The sequence below is a fragment of the Sus scrofa genome, chromosome 13 (assembly GCF_054392235.1).
Source record: "Sus scrofa isolate SSC_HxYL_T2T_F1_AM1 chromosome 13, Sscrofa_HxYL_maternal_Yorkshire_Landrace_v2.0, whole genome shotgun sequence".
NCBI lineage: Eukaryota > Metazoa > Chordata > Mammalia > Artiodactyla > Suidae > Sus > Sus scrofa.
Window position 1 is genome coordinate 169,878,059 of NC_139395.1, and position 17,617 is coordinate 169,895,675.

At 34.6% G+C, this 17,617-nt stretch overlaps 1 protein-coding gene across 4 annotated transcripts in view; it reads left to right on the top strand.

The window, feature by feature from the left end:
* The window catches only part of LOC146397761 (uncharacterized), a 448,274-nt gene that overhangs the window by 98,615 nt on the left and 332,042 nt on the right, over positions 1 to 17,617 (top strand). For 3 of the 4 annotated variants that reach the window (XR_014825317.1, XR_014825316.1, XM_084992458.1), the window contains exon 2: positions 2,658 to 2,778. The exons of the other annotated variant lie outside the window; for it this stretch is intronic. Coding sequence is in view for 1 of the 3 variants with exons in the window: in XM_084992458.1 (XP_084848584.1) it covers positions 2,658 to 2,778 (121 nt within the window). In the remaining 2 variants the exon portion in view is untranslated. The remainder of the gene's footprint in view (positions 1 to 2,657; positions 2,779 to 17,617) is intronic. 4 annotated transcript variants of the gene reach the window in all.

A 17,617-nucleotide genomic window follows, 5' to 3' on the forward strand; every position in this document is an offset into this window, starting at 1 on the left:
ATTTGGTAAGCCTACTTTGGTCTCCTAATTATCCCCAAGTACTCAATATATGTACATTTTTTGCCTCTACCTTCTCAAGCTTATTTATCTGTGCCTGCCTTTCCGTCCTTCCTTCCTTCCTTCCTTCCTCTCCTCCTCTCTTCCTGCCTTTCTTTCTTGCTCTTCCCTTTATAGGGCCACACCTGTGGCATATAGAAGTTCCCAGCTAGAGGCTGAATTAGAGCTGAAGCCACCGGCCTATGCCACAACCACAGCAACACCAGATCTGAGCCACATCTGTGACCTCTGCCACAGCTTGCATCAATGCCAGATCCTTAACCCATTGAGCAAGGCTAGGGATCGAACCCATATCCTCATGAATACTAGTTGGGTTCTTCACCCCCTGAGCCACAATGGGAACTCCTATGCCATATTTTCTTAGAGGCCTGTGGGATATTGTCTTATGTGACAGTTCAGTATAAAGTAGAATGTGGGGTAATAAGTGAAGTACATTATTTTAGTCTACTAATAGAATAGGCTGTTAATTACCTATACTACTAAAAAAAAATGCATGCACAACTTAAGAGTTATGGGGTTTTTTGGATTTTTTTTTTTGGTCTTTTTGTCTTTTTAGGGCCACACCCGTGGCATATGGAGGTTCTCAGCCTAGGGCTATAATCAGAGCTATAGTTGCCTCCCTACGCCACAGCTCACAGCAATGCCAGTTCCTCAACCCACTGAGCAAGGCCAAGGATTGAACCCTCAACCTCATGGTTCCTAGTTGGATTCGTTTCCACTGTGTCATGCAGGAACTCTGACAGTTATGTTTTATTTGGGACAAAATGAGGACTTAAGTGAAGGAGGCAGCATCTCAAGTAACTGAGAAAACTGCTGTAATGAGGCAGTGGGGGAGCTAGGATGTATATGGGTTTTGCAACGAAGGACAGTAGTAGGAACAAATGGTTACTACTAATAATAGAATACTAGGTATCTCATGTTTAGAAGTTTAATGCTTTTCTGGGTATGGGAAGATGCAAAAGGGATCACTGAAATATGGGCTCGTTGAAACCATGCCTTTGATATGTACCTTGGCTGTCTGTTATCAATATCATGAGTCTTCATATCCTGAGTTTTCTCAGGGATCAGCTTTTGGAATGGCTGCAGTCTGATGGGTGCTAGATGGCAGGTATTTTTTAATGTTCTTCCTGTGTTTCTTTAGGGCTCGTTGAGGAGGCACCCTTGGAGGTGGCTGCGATTACTGATGACTGTGACAACTTTTGTTTACTGATATGGCAGGCAATATTTTATTTCTCACTGCTAATCTTGAATGCCCTCCTTGCAAATCAGACAGATCATAAAACACATTAAAGACTTAATTCTATATTTGTCTTTAAGGAGGAATTTTTCTTTAAAATATTCAGAATTTTAGATATATCTGTAGCCAGTGAACATGAGTATTTTTGGCTTAATGTTAAGGATGAGATAGAGAGTAGAGTTAACAAGGCTTTTTTGGTGCTTCTCAAAAATTTACAGAAGGCAATTACCTTCTAAGTATCAATCATAACTGCTCTTTAAGAAATAAGTATGATAGAACCTTACCTTAAATATTGAAAAATTACTAATAAATTGATTTTTACAAGTAAACAAAACTTGACAAATGATAAAATATTTAGCTAGTCAATCCCTAGCAATTATTTTTGGCGTCTATGAGAAAAGCAATAAAAAGAACCAAGATCAGTCAACTTTTAAGTTCTTAAGAGGGTTGCAATTGACTAGTGTAAACTAACTGAAAAAATATAGCAAAATTATATATGAATAAATTAAGCAGAAACATAAATCTGCAAAATTGATCTACCAATAGTTTATTTCCTAACATCTAATAAGAAAATGCCATTGAAGCACAGTTTCCTTGCTAACATAGAAAATAGAATACACACACACATATCTGTGTATGTGTATGTGTATGCATATATATGCACACACATGCATATACACATATGTATGAATCATATATATGCATATGTATATACATTTAAAAATTTGCTATTTGAATTATCCCTAGAATAAATGTAAGAATGCATATTTAACTGGACTCTTGAGAGCTTTCCTAGAGTTTCTTTTTCCTTCACTTCCAGTTATCCAGTAAGTTTGACAGTTGTGATTTTTGAACATATATCATAGAGAATGGCTGAGTCAACTCATATTCTATCAAAACTCTTTTCTTTCGTCTCTCCTATTCATCCACACAAGGCAGACACATACACATGCTGCATATACATACAGACATTCTTATACTTGAGTAGTATATATTGCTCTTCCTTCCTGTTGTAAGAGATACTGAAATACATTATTCTCAAGGTTTGTTGAATAAAATTTTAATGGATGTGAAAAGGATACACTTTGATTACATTTCTTTCTACTTTTGATTGAACCCAGATTTGAGACAATATTTCAGCATTTATCTTTCTCATTTAGTAGTAACATTTTCCCATTTTACACTCTGCCACTGAGATTTTTCTCTCTAAGAAACTGTAAAATCAGAGGCCGAAAAAGCCCTGAAAACTGTTCATGATTTTTGGTTCCCTTTAAGTTTAAACAACAGTAATAACAGCAAACAACAAAATAAGATTTATTATTTTTTTTTACACATGCTGTTTTTTTTTTTGTTTTGCCCCAAGGCCAATGCCTCTCACAATTCACAGCTGCAGAGAAATCCTGAACCCTATAATTCCCAGGGCAGGCTTCTATCTGTTGGGTGAATGGACCCTGGAGAAAACTGACATAAGTGCTGAGTTTAAGGTATGGTATAAATAATTGAGATTTTAAAGCTTGTCACTCCTTTAGAAGTGCTGTTCACATAACTCACAAAAATTTTTGCATCTATCAGTTTAACTTTAAAAACTATATTTCTCCCAACAAAAGAAATCAAGTTACCCTTCTTGCAATTACTGACTTGTGTTTCTTGTTCTCTACGGGGTATCTTTTTATTGGCAGCTTGGGAGCTGTTATCACCAAGATGGCCTAAGATACCATCTAAGATATTTAAGGTTGGATATCATACAGTTAGTCTTATATGACCATCCTAAGCAACTCCCTCCCTTCCCCAAGGCATTGACAGCAGAATGATACATGTACCTCCCATTACTGAATAATAGGTTGTGTTTGTAACTAATGCGAGAGTTTCAGCTGTTGTTTTAAGCCTAGGTTTTAACTCAATCATTTAAATTTTCAGTTTCAAAACTGTTAGAAAACTCACTAGACCCAAGTATGTTAAATTAATTGACATAAAATCATATAACTACAGTTAAATAAAGCCAATGACATCGAGGGGATAATTTTCTATAGTTCCAAATATAATTATAATTTTTGCAAAACTCTACTCCATTCTCTACTTTGTCTCCAGTGAAGACTCATATAAATATCTCAATAAATTAAAATAAATATTTCATTGTGGGTTTAATTTGGAATTCCATGATGATTGGTGATATTCAGCATTTTTTCATATACCTGCTAGGCATTTGTATTTCTTCTTTGGAGAAATGTCTACCTGAGTTCTGAACCAAGTTTTAAGTAAGATTATTAGTTTTTTGCTATTGAGTTGTGGAGTTCATTGTATATTTTTGAGATTAAACTGTCACCAGGTATCAATTTAAAAATATTTTTTCCCATTCTGTAGATTGTCTTTTCAGTCTGCTAATTGTTTCCTTTGCTGTTTGGAAGCATTTTAGTTTGATGTAGCTGATGGAAATGCAAAACAGTAGAGCTGCTTTGAAAATAGTACATCAGGTCTTAAAAATTTAAAAATAAAACTACTGTGTGATCCAGCAGTCCCACTTCTGGGCATTTATCCAAATAAATTGAAATCAGAATCTAGAAGAGATATTAGTACTTTCATATTCATTATAGTACTATCCACAGTAGACAAGATGTAGAATGCTATATAGCATGATACATACAGTACATAATGCACACTTAAATACTTGTTAAAAGTGTAGACATCTTGTTACATGTTCTTACCACAATAAAATAAAAAGTAAAAAATAATATACATTGATCATTTCATATTTAACATTAGAATAACTATGTTAATGTAAAGATAAGATAAATTGACTACATGTGGATTTTAGGTCACTATTCTTTTTTCTAATTGATAATAGAAACTTACTAACTGTATTACTATGCCTATGCCGAGACCAGCTCAGCAGGATGGGGCTGAAGAATGGGTGCTGTGAAACTTAAGCAGAAAAGTTAACATAAAATAAGACATAGAGACATTTATCTTAAATAAAGGTGGGAACCAGGGGACTCAAGGTCTCAGGGACCAAGAGCACCGCCTCAAGAAACCACACTGATTTTATTGCATTCTTTAGGATTATGCCAAGTGAGAAGTGGGTTGTAGGTGCAGTTTTTTTTAAGCTATTTTAAAAGTCACATAGCCGGTTGCTGATTAAGCTTTTATTCTGATCTTTAGGCATTTAACAATCATTAGCATTTGAGGAAGCCTGGCATCAGCTATCTATGCATAGCATCAAGAGAATCACCATTGTGCTTCTGCAGATGGCTTGCCTAGGCTTGCCCAGCATGCCTAGGTTTGCACCTCAGTTCTCCTTGCTAATGCATATCCTGCTAACGACCCCTCATAAACAAACCCCTTGGGGCCATGAGGCTCCTCTTTCTTTTATTCTTAAGGGGACCTATCATGCTGTGCAAATGGTGTGCCAATCTGCACAGGTCCTGCGTGCCTAGACCAACGCATTAAGTCCTCATTCAGCTGACCCTATGAATAACTTATGCCTTTAGGTCTTTGTTCTTAAGCTTAGGTCATTTACCAGCACTGTGACTCTTTTCCAAGCAGGAAAACGGGGTAAAGTAAAGCAGGACAAGATGGAGTTTTCAGGAAAGAGGCTACAAAAATATTGTAGAAACATGCCTCGTGACATTACTAGAAGTTTATATTTTTTCATACATTATAAAGCCATTCGCAAATGCAAAAAAAATTTATAACATGCATTTATTTATCCTTTTTTATTCTGGAAACATGATTAATGTACATGTAAGAATTATGTGGGGTCATCAAGGTTTTCTTTCTTTTTCCTTAATTTAAAATATGTTTAACATAGAAAATTATAATGTCACAACCACATTTGGCATACAAAATGAAAATCTACTGTATTCCAACTATGTACTAAGACATAGTGATACAACCTAGTGGGGGAAACATACAAAAATAACCAGTCAAATAAAATAACATAATAAGAATTAAGGGAAAAGAACCAGGTAGCTGATAATAAGTAATGATAGAGTTGGTAAGAGAATAAAGATGAAGGAGTAATAGGTGGATTAATATAGACTTCATTTTGAAGAAGTGAGAAGGTAGATTCAAAGGTTAAAAGGAGAATCAAGGTTTATTTCTGGGTTCTCTATTCTGTTCCATTGTCCTGTTTGTCTGTTTTGGTACCAGTACCACACTGTCTTGATGACTGTGACTTTGTAATAGTGCCTGAGGTCTGGGAGAGTTATGCCTCCTGCTTGGATTTTGTTCCTCAGATTTGCTTTGGCAACTCTGGGTCTTTTCTGTTTCCATATACATTTTAGGATTGTTTGTTCTAGTTTTGTGAAAAATGTCATGGGTAATTTGAAAGGGATTGCATTGACTCTGTAGATTGCTTTGAGTAGTATGGACATTTTTACAATATTAATTTTTCCAACCCAAGAGCATGGAATATCTTTCCATTTCTTTACATCTTCTTTAATTTCCTTGATGAATGTTTTAAAGTTCTCAGCAAAGAAGTCCTTCACCTCCTTGGTCAGGTGTATTCCCAGGTATTTGGTTTTTTGTGGTGCAATTTTAAAAGATATGGGATTTTTTTTTTCTTTTCTAATATTTCATTGTTAGTATACAGAAATGCAACTGATTTCTGAATGTTAATCTTATATCCTGCTACTTTGCTGAATTTGTTGTTCAGTTCAAGTAGTTTTTGGGTTGAGTTCTTAGGGTTTTCTATATATAGTATCGTGCCATCTGCATACAGTGACAGTTTTCCCTCTTCTCTTCCTATTTGGATACATTTTATTTCTTTTGCTTATCTGATTGCTGTGGCTAGGATTTCTAATACTATGTTGAATGACAGTGGAGAGAGTGGACATCCTTGTGTTGTTACAGATTTTAGTGGGAAGACTTTCAGATTTTCTCCATTGAGTATTGTATTTCAGCTTTTCTCCATTGAGTATTGTTGTGGGTTTGTCATAAATGGCTTTTATTATGTTAAGGTATGTTCCCTCTATACCCACTTTGGTGAGAGTTTCAATCATGAATGGATGTTGGACTTTGTCAAATGCTTTTTCTACATAAATCCAGACATGTATTGTCAATTAATCTTTGACAATGGAAGCAAGAATATAAAATTGTGAAAAGACAGTCTTTTCAGTAAGCATTGCTGGGAATCCTGGACAGCTGCATGCAAATCAATGAAACTAGATCACACCCTCACACCATGTACAAAAATAAACTCAAAATGGCTGAAAGACTAAATATAAGACAAGATACCATCAAACTCCTAGAAGAGAACTTAGGCAAAACATTCTCTGACATCAACCTTACAAATGTTTTCTCAGGTCAGTCTCCCAAAGCAACAGAAATAAAAGCAAAAATAAACCAATGGGACCTAATTAAACTGACAAGCTCTGGCACAGCAAAGGAAACCAAAAAGAAGACAAAAAGACAACTTACAGAATGGGAGAAAATAGTTTCAAATGATGTAACTGACAAGGGCTTAATCTCTAAAATATGAAAAGAACTTATACAACTCAACAGCAAAGTAGCCACCAACCCAATGGAAAAATGTGCAAAAGACCTGAATAGACATTTCTCTAAGGAAGATATACAGATGGCCAACAAGTACATAAAAAAATGATCAACATTACTGATCATTAGAGAAATGCAAATCAAAACTACTATGAGGTACCACCTTAACACCAGTCAGAATGGCCATCATTAAGAAGTCCACAAATAACAAATGCTGGAGGGGGTGTGAAGAAAAGGGAACCCTCCAACCCTGTTGGTGGGAATGTAAATTGGTACAACCACTGTGAAGAACAGTATGGAGGTACCTTAGAAAACTAAATATAGAACTACCATATGACCCAGCAATCCCACTCTTGGGCATGTATCTGGACAAAACTTTCCTTAAAAAAGACACATGCACACGCATGTTCATTGCAGCTCTACTCACAATAGCCAAGACATGGAAACAACCCAAATGTCCATTGACAGATGACTGGATTAGGAAGAAGATGTGTATATACACAATAGACTACTACTCAGCCATAAAAAAGCACAAAGTAATGCCATTTGCAGCAACATGGATGGAGCTTGAGACTCTCACACTAAGTGAAGTAAGTCAGAAAGAGAAAGACAAATACCATATGATATCACATATCTGGAATCTAATATATGGCAGAAATGAACCTTTCCATAGAAAAGAAGCTAACAGACTTGGAGAATAGACTTGTTGTTGCCAAGGGGGAGGAGGAGGGACTGGGATGGATTGAGAGCTTGGGGTTAATAGATGCAAACTGTTGCCTTTGGAATGGATTAACAATGAGACCTTGCTGTGTAGCACTGGGAACTATGTCTAGTCACTTATAATGGAGCATGATAATGGGAGAAAAAAGAATCTATACATGTATGTGTAACTGGGTCAACATGATGTACAATAGAAACAAAAAAGGAAAGTCATGTTAGGATAAGGAGAGGATGAGGATCCCTGAAGCCAGAAAAACACTTGGCATTTTTGAGAAACTAAAAGAAGGGTTGAATTGCTAACATATGGCAAGTAAATGGGAAAGTATAGCACTGTACAAATGACATAGATTGGTACAGACCATGCAGGACATCTCAGGTCATGGTAAAGAGATCAGATTTCCTTTTATGGTATTTTTGTTTAAAATTATTACAAGAAAGTGACAGTATCAAGGTATGTGAATGTAAATATCCCTCAGAATCGATGGTGCATCATTTCTGGGATCCTTTATAGATACCAAAATCCATGAATTCTCAAGTTCCTTACACTTGGCCAGTCTAATCCAAAGTTGGTTGAATCCACAGATGCTGTACTTGTGGACAGGAAAGGACAACTATATTCAGAAATTTCGCTTTTCTTGCAACCTTATAATTTAGCCTGTCAGAGTCAGGTCGAAGACTGCTTATAGAAGGCTTGAGACTTTTGAGTCAGAGACAAAAGACATAGCAAGTACCATGAGGATCAACATAGTGTGCCAGTTTCCCTTGACTAATTCTCATAGTGGCAAAGCAGATAAGCCCAAAAGTGTGCTGGAACAGACAATGGATTGTGTTGCGGGAGAGGGACCTTGAACTTATGGAACAGGAATCTTTAGTAATGGATAGTAAGAAAGCCTGCCCTTTTTTTCCCCCCAAAAATGTGACTTTTATTATTTTGACTAGTAAGCATGCCTACTCTGCTCAGTAGGAGACTCATTCTCTATCTTTGTTCTACAAAAATCTTTGAAAAAATAGTCTAGAACAAAGGGAGATCAATGTCTCTGCCCACAAGACATGCAGACATGCAAAAAACCCATGGAAAATTATCTTCCAACAAAATATCTGAGTATATTAAGCAGATCACTGGCTATACTAGAGAAAGTATTGAGAGAAAGCAGGCATTTATGTGGAATGACCCACTAAGATGCCACTACATTTTGATGGAATGGATGTGGGCAGAAGAGGAGATAATTCTGGCTGGAACTAGGCATCTGCCTGGGAAGATGGACAAAACTGAATAAATTAGTGTTTATTTTGGAAGTAAAACTGATAGAATTTGTTGATTTGTGTTTAATTGGATATGTAAGATAATTCAGAGGGAAACTATTGGAATAGAGATGACTGTGATACAACCATGTGTATTTAATCAGTCAACAGTTTAGTTTTGAATATGTTAGCCTTAATGAATTTAAAGGAATGAAATGAATACGTACAAGATAAGGCTCAGAGAATAGGTTTCTGTGGAGATAAGTTTGGAGTCACCAGCTAGATGATGTGTGAATCCTTGAGATTGGATGAAACATCTTGAGAAATTTATGAGAGAGAGGAAAAGAGAAAACTCAATATTGAGGAAAACCAATTCTAAGATATGATATATATGAGGTAGTACCTCATTTAGCAAGTAGAGGTTAAAAAGCACAGCTATTGTGTCAGAAAACCAAGTAACTTCAGTTTGAAGGAAGTGTACATACATCAGGTTCAAATGGTCCTGGTTAATAATTTCCCTAGTTAAAAATTTAGAAGGCTTAATAGACTGAACTTTACTAAATAAGACAAATTTTATTTTTTCTTCAAAAGGTAATTCATAACTAGAATAAACATTGGCCAAGAAATTCAGAACTATACTTGGAGTTGTTACACATTTTAAAATTAAAATTGTCCATCCAGCAATCAAGAGAAACAGTCTGCAGTTCTTAAAATAATGAACAAAAGTTAATGTATCCTATTTAAAATTCAAAAGAAGAAAATATACAAATCGTAAAATATAGCTAATAAAATTAAAGATATCACCATCAATATAGTGTCATGATGCAACTTTCCTGGCTTTGATCAACGTACTAAGGTTATAAAAGGAATTAACATTGGGAAAAACTAGGTAAAGAGTATAGGAACTCCATCTTTACAACTTTATAGGAACTCTGTCTTTACAACTTTATTGGAACTCTATCTTTACAACTTTCTCTAAAATTATTTCAAAACTAAATATTTTAAAAATTAAAGTTATCCATGGTAGGAAAGAAAGGACAAGTATGCTGTTCCTACTTGTTATAGTCCATGGTAAGGTTGATTACCAACATTGCCCATTGCCATTATTTTCTTCCTATTCAGGTATCAATACTGTTAATGTATTCACATTTTCTTCGAAGCCTTATATTTTAGAAGAGGCAGACTTCACTGACACATCCAGGAAATGACTGCATTTGTTAAAGTGTACACCAATTACTCTTCACAGTAATTAGTTCAGGATTGAGCATGTGTCTTAATTCTGACCAATTAGCAGTGAAAGGATGGCTATTGAGGGTCTTGAGAGTATAGTTTGATTTCTAGGAGAAACCATATGACAAGCTGTCCCTTCTCTTCCTCTGGATTTTATGCAAGTTATTTGATGCCTAGAACTTGAGTAATTAATTTATTACCTCTAAACATGAAATAAACTTTGTACATGGTAGAATGGAGTAGAAAGAACCTGGTTCTTCATAATATAAATTGAGCATATAAAATGATTAACCCTGAGGTCTGTGAAATTATGAAATAGAGAAGTTATATGAAATAAAATAATAATACACTGTATTTTAAGCCAGGCTGAGTTATATGCATGAAATTGAAAGCATTATAACTAAGGAAATTTGTCTGTGGAAACCATGCAATGGTGCTAATTCAAGAAATGAATAAAAATTAATTGTTTAGAATTCTCTTGGTAGCCAGTGAATAACTAAAAAAAAAAAAATTATGCCGAACTCTAGTAGGCGAGGGTAGAATAGGATGAAGAAGATTTAGTTTAGTTTTATTTTTTTTAAATTTTAACTTAACGTCATTCAGTCCTGTTTGATTCTTCCCCTGTAAACCGTCCCCATCCCTTTGCACCTTTGTACGTTATCATATACATACATATAAATAATATATATATATAAAGATAAGACCCAGATTGGAAGAAAGAGTTTGTAATCATAACTCATAATTAGATATGTGTGTATTATTACTATTAAAAAAGACAACTAATTATAAAAATAGGTAATAGATGACAATTAGAAATTTGCCAGAGATGAAATGCAAATGCCCAGTACACTCATAAAATGATAAAGTCACTAATAATGAAGGACAATAAAAGTAAAACCATACTGGAAAATGTTTTACATCCATCAAATGTCAGTAATATCAAAGACTAATGTTACACTTTCTTGACCAGAATAGACTAAATAGAGACACAAAAATTCTTTTGAAAAGAGGGTTTCTTGTTTACATCACTTTTGGAAGCATTACTTAATTCTTCTCAGCATTTACTGGAGCAGGTTTTGATTTTCCCCCATACTAGACAAAGAGAAAATAAGGCATAGACATGTTAATAAATGTTCTGAAGTTCATATAGTACTAGCAAGGAAACTGTGATTTGAACAATTTTGTCTTTGGTACAAAACCTCTTGGTTTTAACTTTTGGAGACAACTTTAAGCCTATGCCTAATTTTTAATGTAAGAGTAATTCCATGAGAGGAAGCCTTCTAGGCTCCTCTCTGCTATCCCTCTCATAGTTATTTGAGCAGAGAGTAATCATAATTTATGCAGACTCTAAACTCTCTCAATCTCTCTCTTTCTCTTTTCTTTTTTTTTTTTTTTTTGTTTGTTTACAAGTAGGACAACCTAGTCTTCTAATCCAAACTGAGCAATCTTTAAAATTGATTTTGTATTTCCCCTTTGGTTCCACAAAGATGCCAGAAGAAAAGTATACCATCTAATTGTCCCTGAAAACTCCAGCATTAATCCATAAACATTTTTCCTTGCAGCTTTCTTTTCTCTCTGAGAGGTAAATAATTGGGCTGCTAGTTATGAACAATTAAAATATCAGTTAAATAAACATTCAAATATTTTTTGAAATTTTAGTGCTAGAGCAACCTCCTTTTTCCAAAATTTTAAATAAATTAATTATGTAATTACTCTAGGATAATAAGATGGTATGTTTATTTTTATTTTTCAGGGCCATGACTTAGGTTGCTATTGTCTTTAATAACTCCTTAAATTTTATTGATTTTATATTTGCATGTAAGGGTAATGTCTGTTTTCCTTTTCCTACTTCTCCTTGGCTTTTTTCTTCTCCTCTTTTTTTTCCCCTTAAATTTATAAAGTTCATTTTGTGCTTTGATTTATAATTTCAAATATTTACAAAAATTTCCATAGCAAAAGTTTACCTTTGGGGGGTCTTCCCTTCCTTCAATGAATTGCCAGACAATAGACACATACAAAGTATTTTTGCCTTGTAATATTTATTAAGTGGCTGTCAGAATCTCATAGGCATTACTTTAGTTAAATTAATTATATTTCCTCCCTCATCTTAGTTTCTGAAAATTGGATCAAGACCTAGAAACTTTGTAATTTGAAATGGCTGTATTACTTGTATGTAAGCTTGAAGATTTTGGAACTGATCAAGGAAGAGACCGGACCATGAAAGGCAGAAATATATTGCGAGATATTTTGGTTAGTGCCTGGACAGGGTTGCCTAAGGGGAAGTTTGGTGTGTGGAACCACAGAGGGAGAAAGAACAAGAGTCTGGACCTCCTCAGGGAAGGAGAAGTCAGAGCAGGGGCAAATGTATCTTGGTGATGTCACTACTCACTAATGCTGAGAGTTTCCAGGTCAGAGTTGTGAAGGGCATCTATGATCTGGGATCTTTTATGGTTGTTGGGTTTGTCTAATCTCTCTTTATCAGATGTTAGGCACATTTTTGAGGAGTATACAAAGTAGGCCCTGTGTGGCTAAAATATGTATTTATGTAGACTATATTTAAAACAGTTTAATATGTATGAAATTGAATTTGGCACCAGTAAGCTTTGGACTAACAGTTCTGGTTGCTGGGAATAAGTAAACAACCTGCAGCATTTAGGCTAGTGCAGAAGGGCTTTCTTTGGCCCATTAATATAACACTTTCCAGGTGTAAAACAAGATTATAATATAATTTATTTTGTTTCCTTCTCTATTTATTGAATAAGTAACCTGTACTGAACAATAGTTATGTCCTTTTAGGAGGCACATCGTGTAATTTGTCACTGATAAATTCAAAAGCAGGCAGCATACACCCTTTATCATTAATGACTACAGGTTACACTATTTTTACAGCTACAGTACAGAGTAAATTGTTAGAATATAAATAAACAATAAAACCATTCCCCAAGAGCAGATATTCTGGCAAATATTTTTGGAAAGGATTTTTGCTTACTTATTGATATTAAGTTTCAGTATTTAAAGGAGAAAAAAAAAAGCCCAGAATGACATAATATTTACAAAATGCCAAGGTACGAGGGAGGAATGTGTAATATTATATTACTCTTTTGAAATGTTCTCTGAAAATATCTGGATTTTATAGAGAGAAATTCAAGTGGTGATGCAAAAGGAATGGTGAAGCTGGATAAATAAATTACCTTTTCTAAAATAAAGTGATATTTTAATAATAACATTTTTTACTTATTCACTAGAATAATTTCTTGATGCCTTTAAATGAATGTAGTTCTGTTACTTATTTCATGATTTAGCCATCAAATTTAAAATTATTATTAAAGAAAAATTTCATTAGGAAGTATCTTGCTCTAACCATGGATTTGGATTATCTCCTGTACACATGGGAATTTAGTACTGGTATCCTATAGGGAATATCCCCAGTAATGTTATAATGATGCTATATTATAATTGTGGACAATAAAATACAACTTCCTTTTCTCTGTTTCTTTGGTTGAAGTGAGTGTTACATGCTTTTGTTCTGCCTAGCATCACTTTAAGAAACCACCCTTTCTTTTTCTTTTGTTGGTTCAAGTGGTTTGGTTGGGACTAACTATATTTTAGAGGTAAGGCTGCATCTCTGGAATTTTTTGATTCAGCATATTGCATTATTTAATAAAATTTGGCTTGTCAGTTGAGTAGAAATTTAGCCCTTTTGTGAAAGAGTGATGGGAGAATCAAAATGTGTGAGGCAGAGTAATATTTACTTTTCCTTTTTTGACAGGGAAGGTGCAGGGCTTCTCATATAGAAAGGGGGGAAATGAACAGCACAGTTATACAGTATTGAATATTAAAGACTACATTGGATCCTAGGAATACACTAATCAGATATCTTCAGTTTATTGACAAGGGAACTGAGGCCTGTAAATATAAGGGGCTAGATAACTATGAGCCATCCTTGTTGTATGACAATGCTGTAAGCATTATTGAACAAACCAAGTCATTGTGAAAACTTATTCTGTATACATAATTATCAAGAAAGTATGATACAGGAGAGTGGAGGAAAAATTTTTCTTACACTACTGGGTTAGTGGAGTATAAAACAGTTTTGTCATAGGATATAGACTAAAATAGAGGTTTGAAGGTAATAAAATGTACTTATCACATTACAGTATAGTAAAATAGAACTAACTTTTAGAATAAAATCAAGATGCCAAAGATAAAGAATTTGGTGACACTACCTGCACCTAGTAGGAACCCGCACCTAGTAGGAACTCGATAATTAGTACTTCCTTTTATCACTATCTTTTCCACAGCAAACAGATGAATCTTTGGGAAATATAGAAGTTCTCTTTGTTTGGCCTATGGCAGCTGCTTAACTTTCTTAGCAGTTTGTCTCTTGGTCTTGAAAATGAAGATAATTGCACAGTGCTTGGTGCTTATGGAGCATATTGAATTCCTGCTGCTAAATGATTGAGATCCATGGGTTTAAGATATGTCCATGCACACTGTATTATCATTGGCAGTTTAATGGTTTTTCAGTTTCACCCAGAGTATCTTTATGATCACTTTGAAAGATTTACAAGGTGTGTTTTCATCTAGAAATTCTTGTCTTAGAATTAGCATGGATAGTGCAGGGGAGTGAAGGTGCTGTTCGAGATTTTAAGGACAGCACTATAAATGGTAATTACCAGCTTAAACATGTATTCGTTCCAGGATCTAACCCTCCATTTAGATCCCAGTTCTAGCTGTGAAATATGGCCTTTCTGTAAGCATGGAGTGGGATTTTTCAACACCTGTTAGAAATGTGTATAAAATACTTAACTCATGAAGAAAACAGTGAATGCTAAAGCCACATGAAGTGGTGTTCTATTCAGTGCTCGTAGAATAATGATAGATATCCTTTTACTGTTTGATCCCACTGTGAGCCCAGTGATAGAAACCAGTGAAGAGAGGAGGCTGCTGAATGAAGAAGGTTGAGGAATTGATGTAAATGACATTTAAATAATTCTCATGTACAAGATTACTAATAAAAATATTAGTAAATTTTTCAGGGGATGAGGTGCCCAAGTCAGTGTTCATAACTTTAAAAAGAGATAACCCGGAGTTCCCATAGTGGCTCAGGGGTTAACAAATCCAACTAGGAACCATGGGCTTGTGGGTTTGATGCCTGGCCTTGCTCAGTGGGTTAAGGATCCGGCACTGCTGTGAGCTGTGGTGTAGGTTGCAAATGCAGCTTGGATCGATCCCTCATTGCTGTGGCTCTGGCGTAGGCCATTGGCTATAGCTCCAATTAGACTCCTAGCCTGGGAACCTCTATTTGCCGTGGGTGCGGCCCTAGAAAAGACAAAAAACAAACAAAATAAAAAGAGATAACCCCCTTTAAAATTTAGTAACAATATTTTTAAAAATATGGTTACATTGAAGGAGTTAAGTAATTTCATGTGATATGTGAATTGAACTTTGAGTTCTTATATAGGATTGCACAGGGCGATTCATGAACATGTACTTCCTTTTATGGAAAACTGCCAAATATGTCAATAAATGGCTTAAAATATTAGACATTATTAAATCACACTCTTTCCATTGTGTTAGTCCTAACTTGGTAACTTATAAATTTATAGAATGTTTTTTTCTTTGCTTTTGCCAATATGTTCATAATTAACTCTGCAAAGCTGTCATTGTAAGACAAGGCAATAAGACTATAATATTTTAAGGAAATAAAATTGACGTTGAAGTGATTGTTTTCCACCTACAGATGTAAATTTTAAATCTCTTAAAAGTTGAGGAATGGAGTGGGATGGACAGGGAGTTTGGGGTTAGTAGATACAAACTATTACACTTAGAATGGAGAAACAGTAAAGTGCTACTGTATAGCACAAGGAACTATATGCAGTCTCCTGGGATAGAACATGCTGTAAAATAATATAAAAAAGAATTATATGTAAGACTGAGTCACTTTGATGTACAGCAGAAATTAGTAAAACATTGTAAATCAACTCTGCTTTAATAAAAGAAAGCCAGTAAAATTTTGATTGTATGAATTCATAAACAATAAATCTAGGAATAATGTATACAGTCATCTAATATTGCAAATTTTGATTATATACAGAGTAAACTGATAGATTATTATTAGTTTCTTAAATTCTACCTTCAGTTGTTAGTGAAATCTTTCATTATGTTTTTGGGAACATGCCTAAGAACATGTTATCTAACGTGAAAATTTACTTTGGAGATATTTTATGTGTATATTATTATTACTATTTTATTATTATTACTATTTTCTTGTCCTGGGAGATCATTCAACTTCTTGTTTGCTTAATCCTCACATATTTCTCTAAACCAAAAGAATTTCCCAAAAAGATGACAGAAGAATAAAATCTCTATTCCATAAAATCATTGAATTTGCCAAAGAGGGGGAAATTACTGGAGAACCTTCTTTAACATTAAAATTAGAGTGTGGTGTAAACCAGGTGTTGAATAAAAGGATTTCTCTCATAGTGAAAATGGTATAATATTGAATGAATTTTTCCATTGGCAACACATGGTACCCATTTCTACAAAAGCAATTCATTGTTGTGTGAAATAGATGAAAATCCACTTAATAACTTTAAAATTTGGAGGTAAATATTTTGATGGAATGCAGTGAACAGTTCAGTATTTTATAGGCATCTCTGCATCCTTCAGTAAGATTCACTTTTGTTTCAGTGTAAGATGCCATTCTGAGAATGAAGCAAGTATGAAATTACAACAAATGGAAAAGTCTGTGGGTACCCATACTGACTTTCTAGTAGAGGGACAGAGGTTTGCAATAACCCAGACATCAGTAAGTTTGTTTTTTAATCAAAACAGAAATAGTCTTACCTAGTCAATGAGGTTTAGCATATTATTTGTAACATAGAAAGGGAAGGTACTCCTATCCTAGGTGAAAGTTTATCCTTAAAAGCCAACATTTTTTAGAAAAGTAGAGGAAATATGCACAGGCATAGCAATATTATCTGCAAGCCACAGATATTAGTAACTTGGTCTTGATACAATTATCAGCTGTGTTTGATAGATACAGCAATTATTCTTATGTTTTAAAATGTAGGTTTTATTATTATTCAGGCATGGTGAGGCCAACAGATTGGTAGACACCTGCCATTTGAAAGAATAGTTTGTTATTTGCAGTCCTCAAGAGGAGGGACTCAGTATACTATGCAAAAATCACAAGGGGAAACACCATGGCTGGTCAGGAAATAGAGCAAGTGGAAATAGAGTGGAAACCATGGCCAAGAGACTTTATTGTGGATTCCATGGGAAGGAAAGACAGGTAATTTTTTTTTAATTAGGGTATGATTGAATTATAGTGTTGAGTCAATTTCTGCTGTACAGCCTAGTGACCCAAACATACATATATCTATATATTACTTTTTCCATATTAGCTCTCATTATGGTCTGTCCCAAGAGACTAGATATAGTTCCTTGTGCTATACAGTAGGACCTCATTGTTTATCCAATCTAAATGTAAATGTCCATTGACAGATGAATGGATTAAGAAGATGTGGTACATAGAAACAATGTAATACTACTCAGCCATAAAAAAGAACAAAATAATACCATTTTCAGCAAAATGGATGCATGTAGAGATTCTCATACTAAGTGCACTGTCAGAAA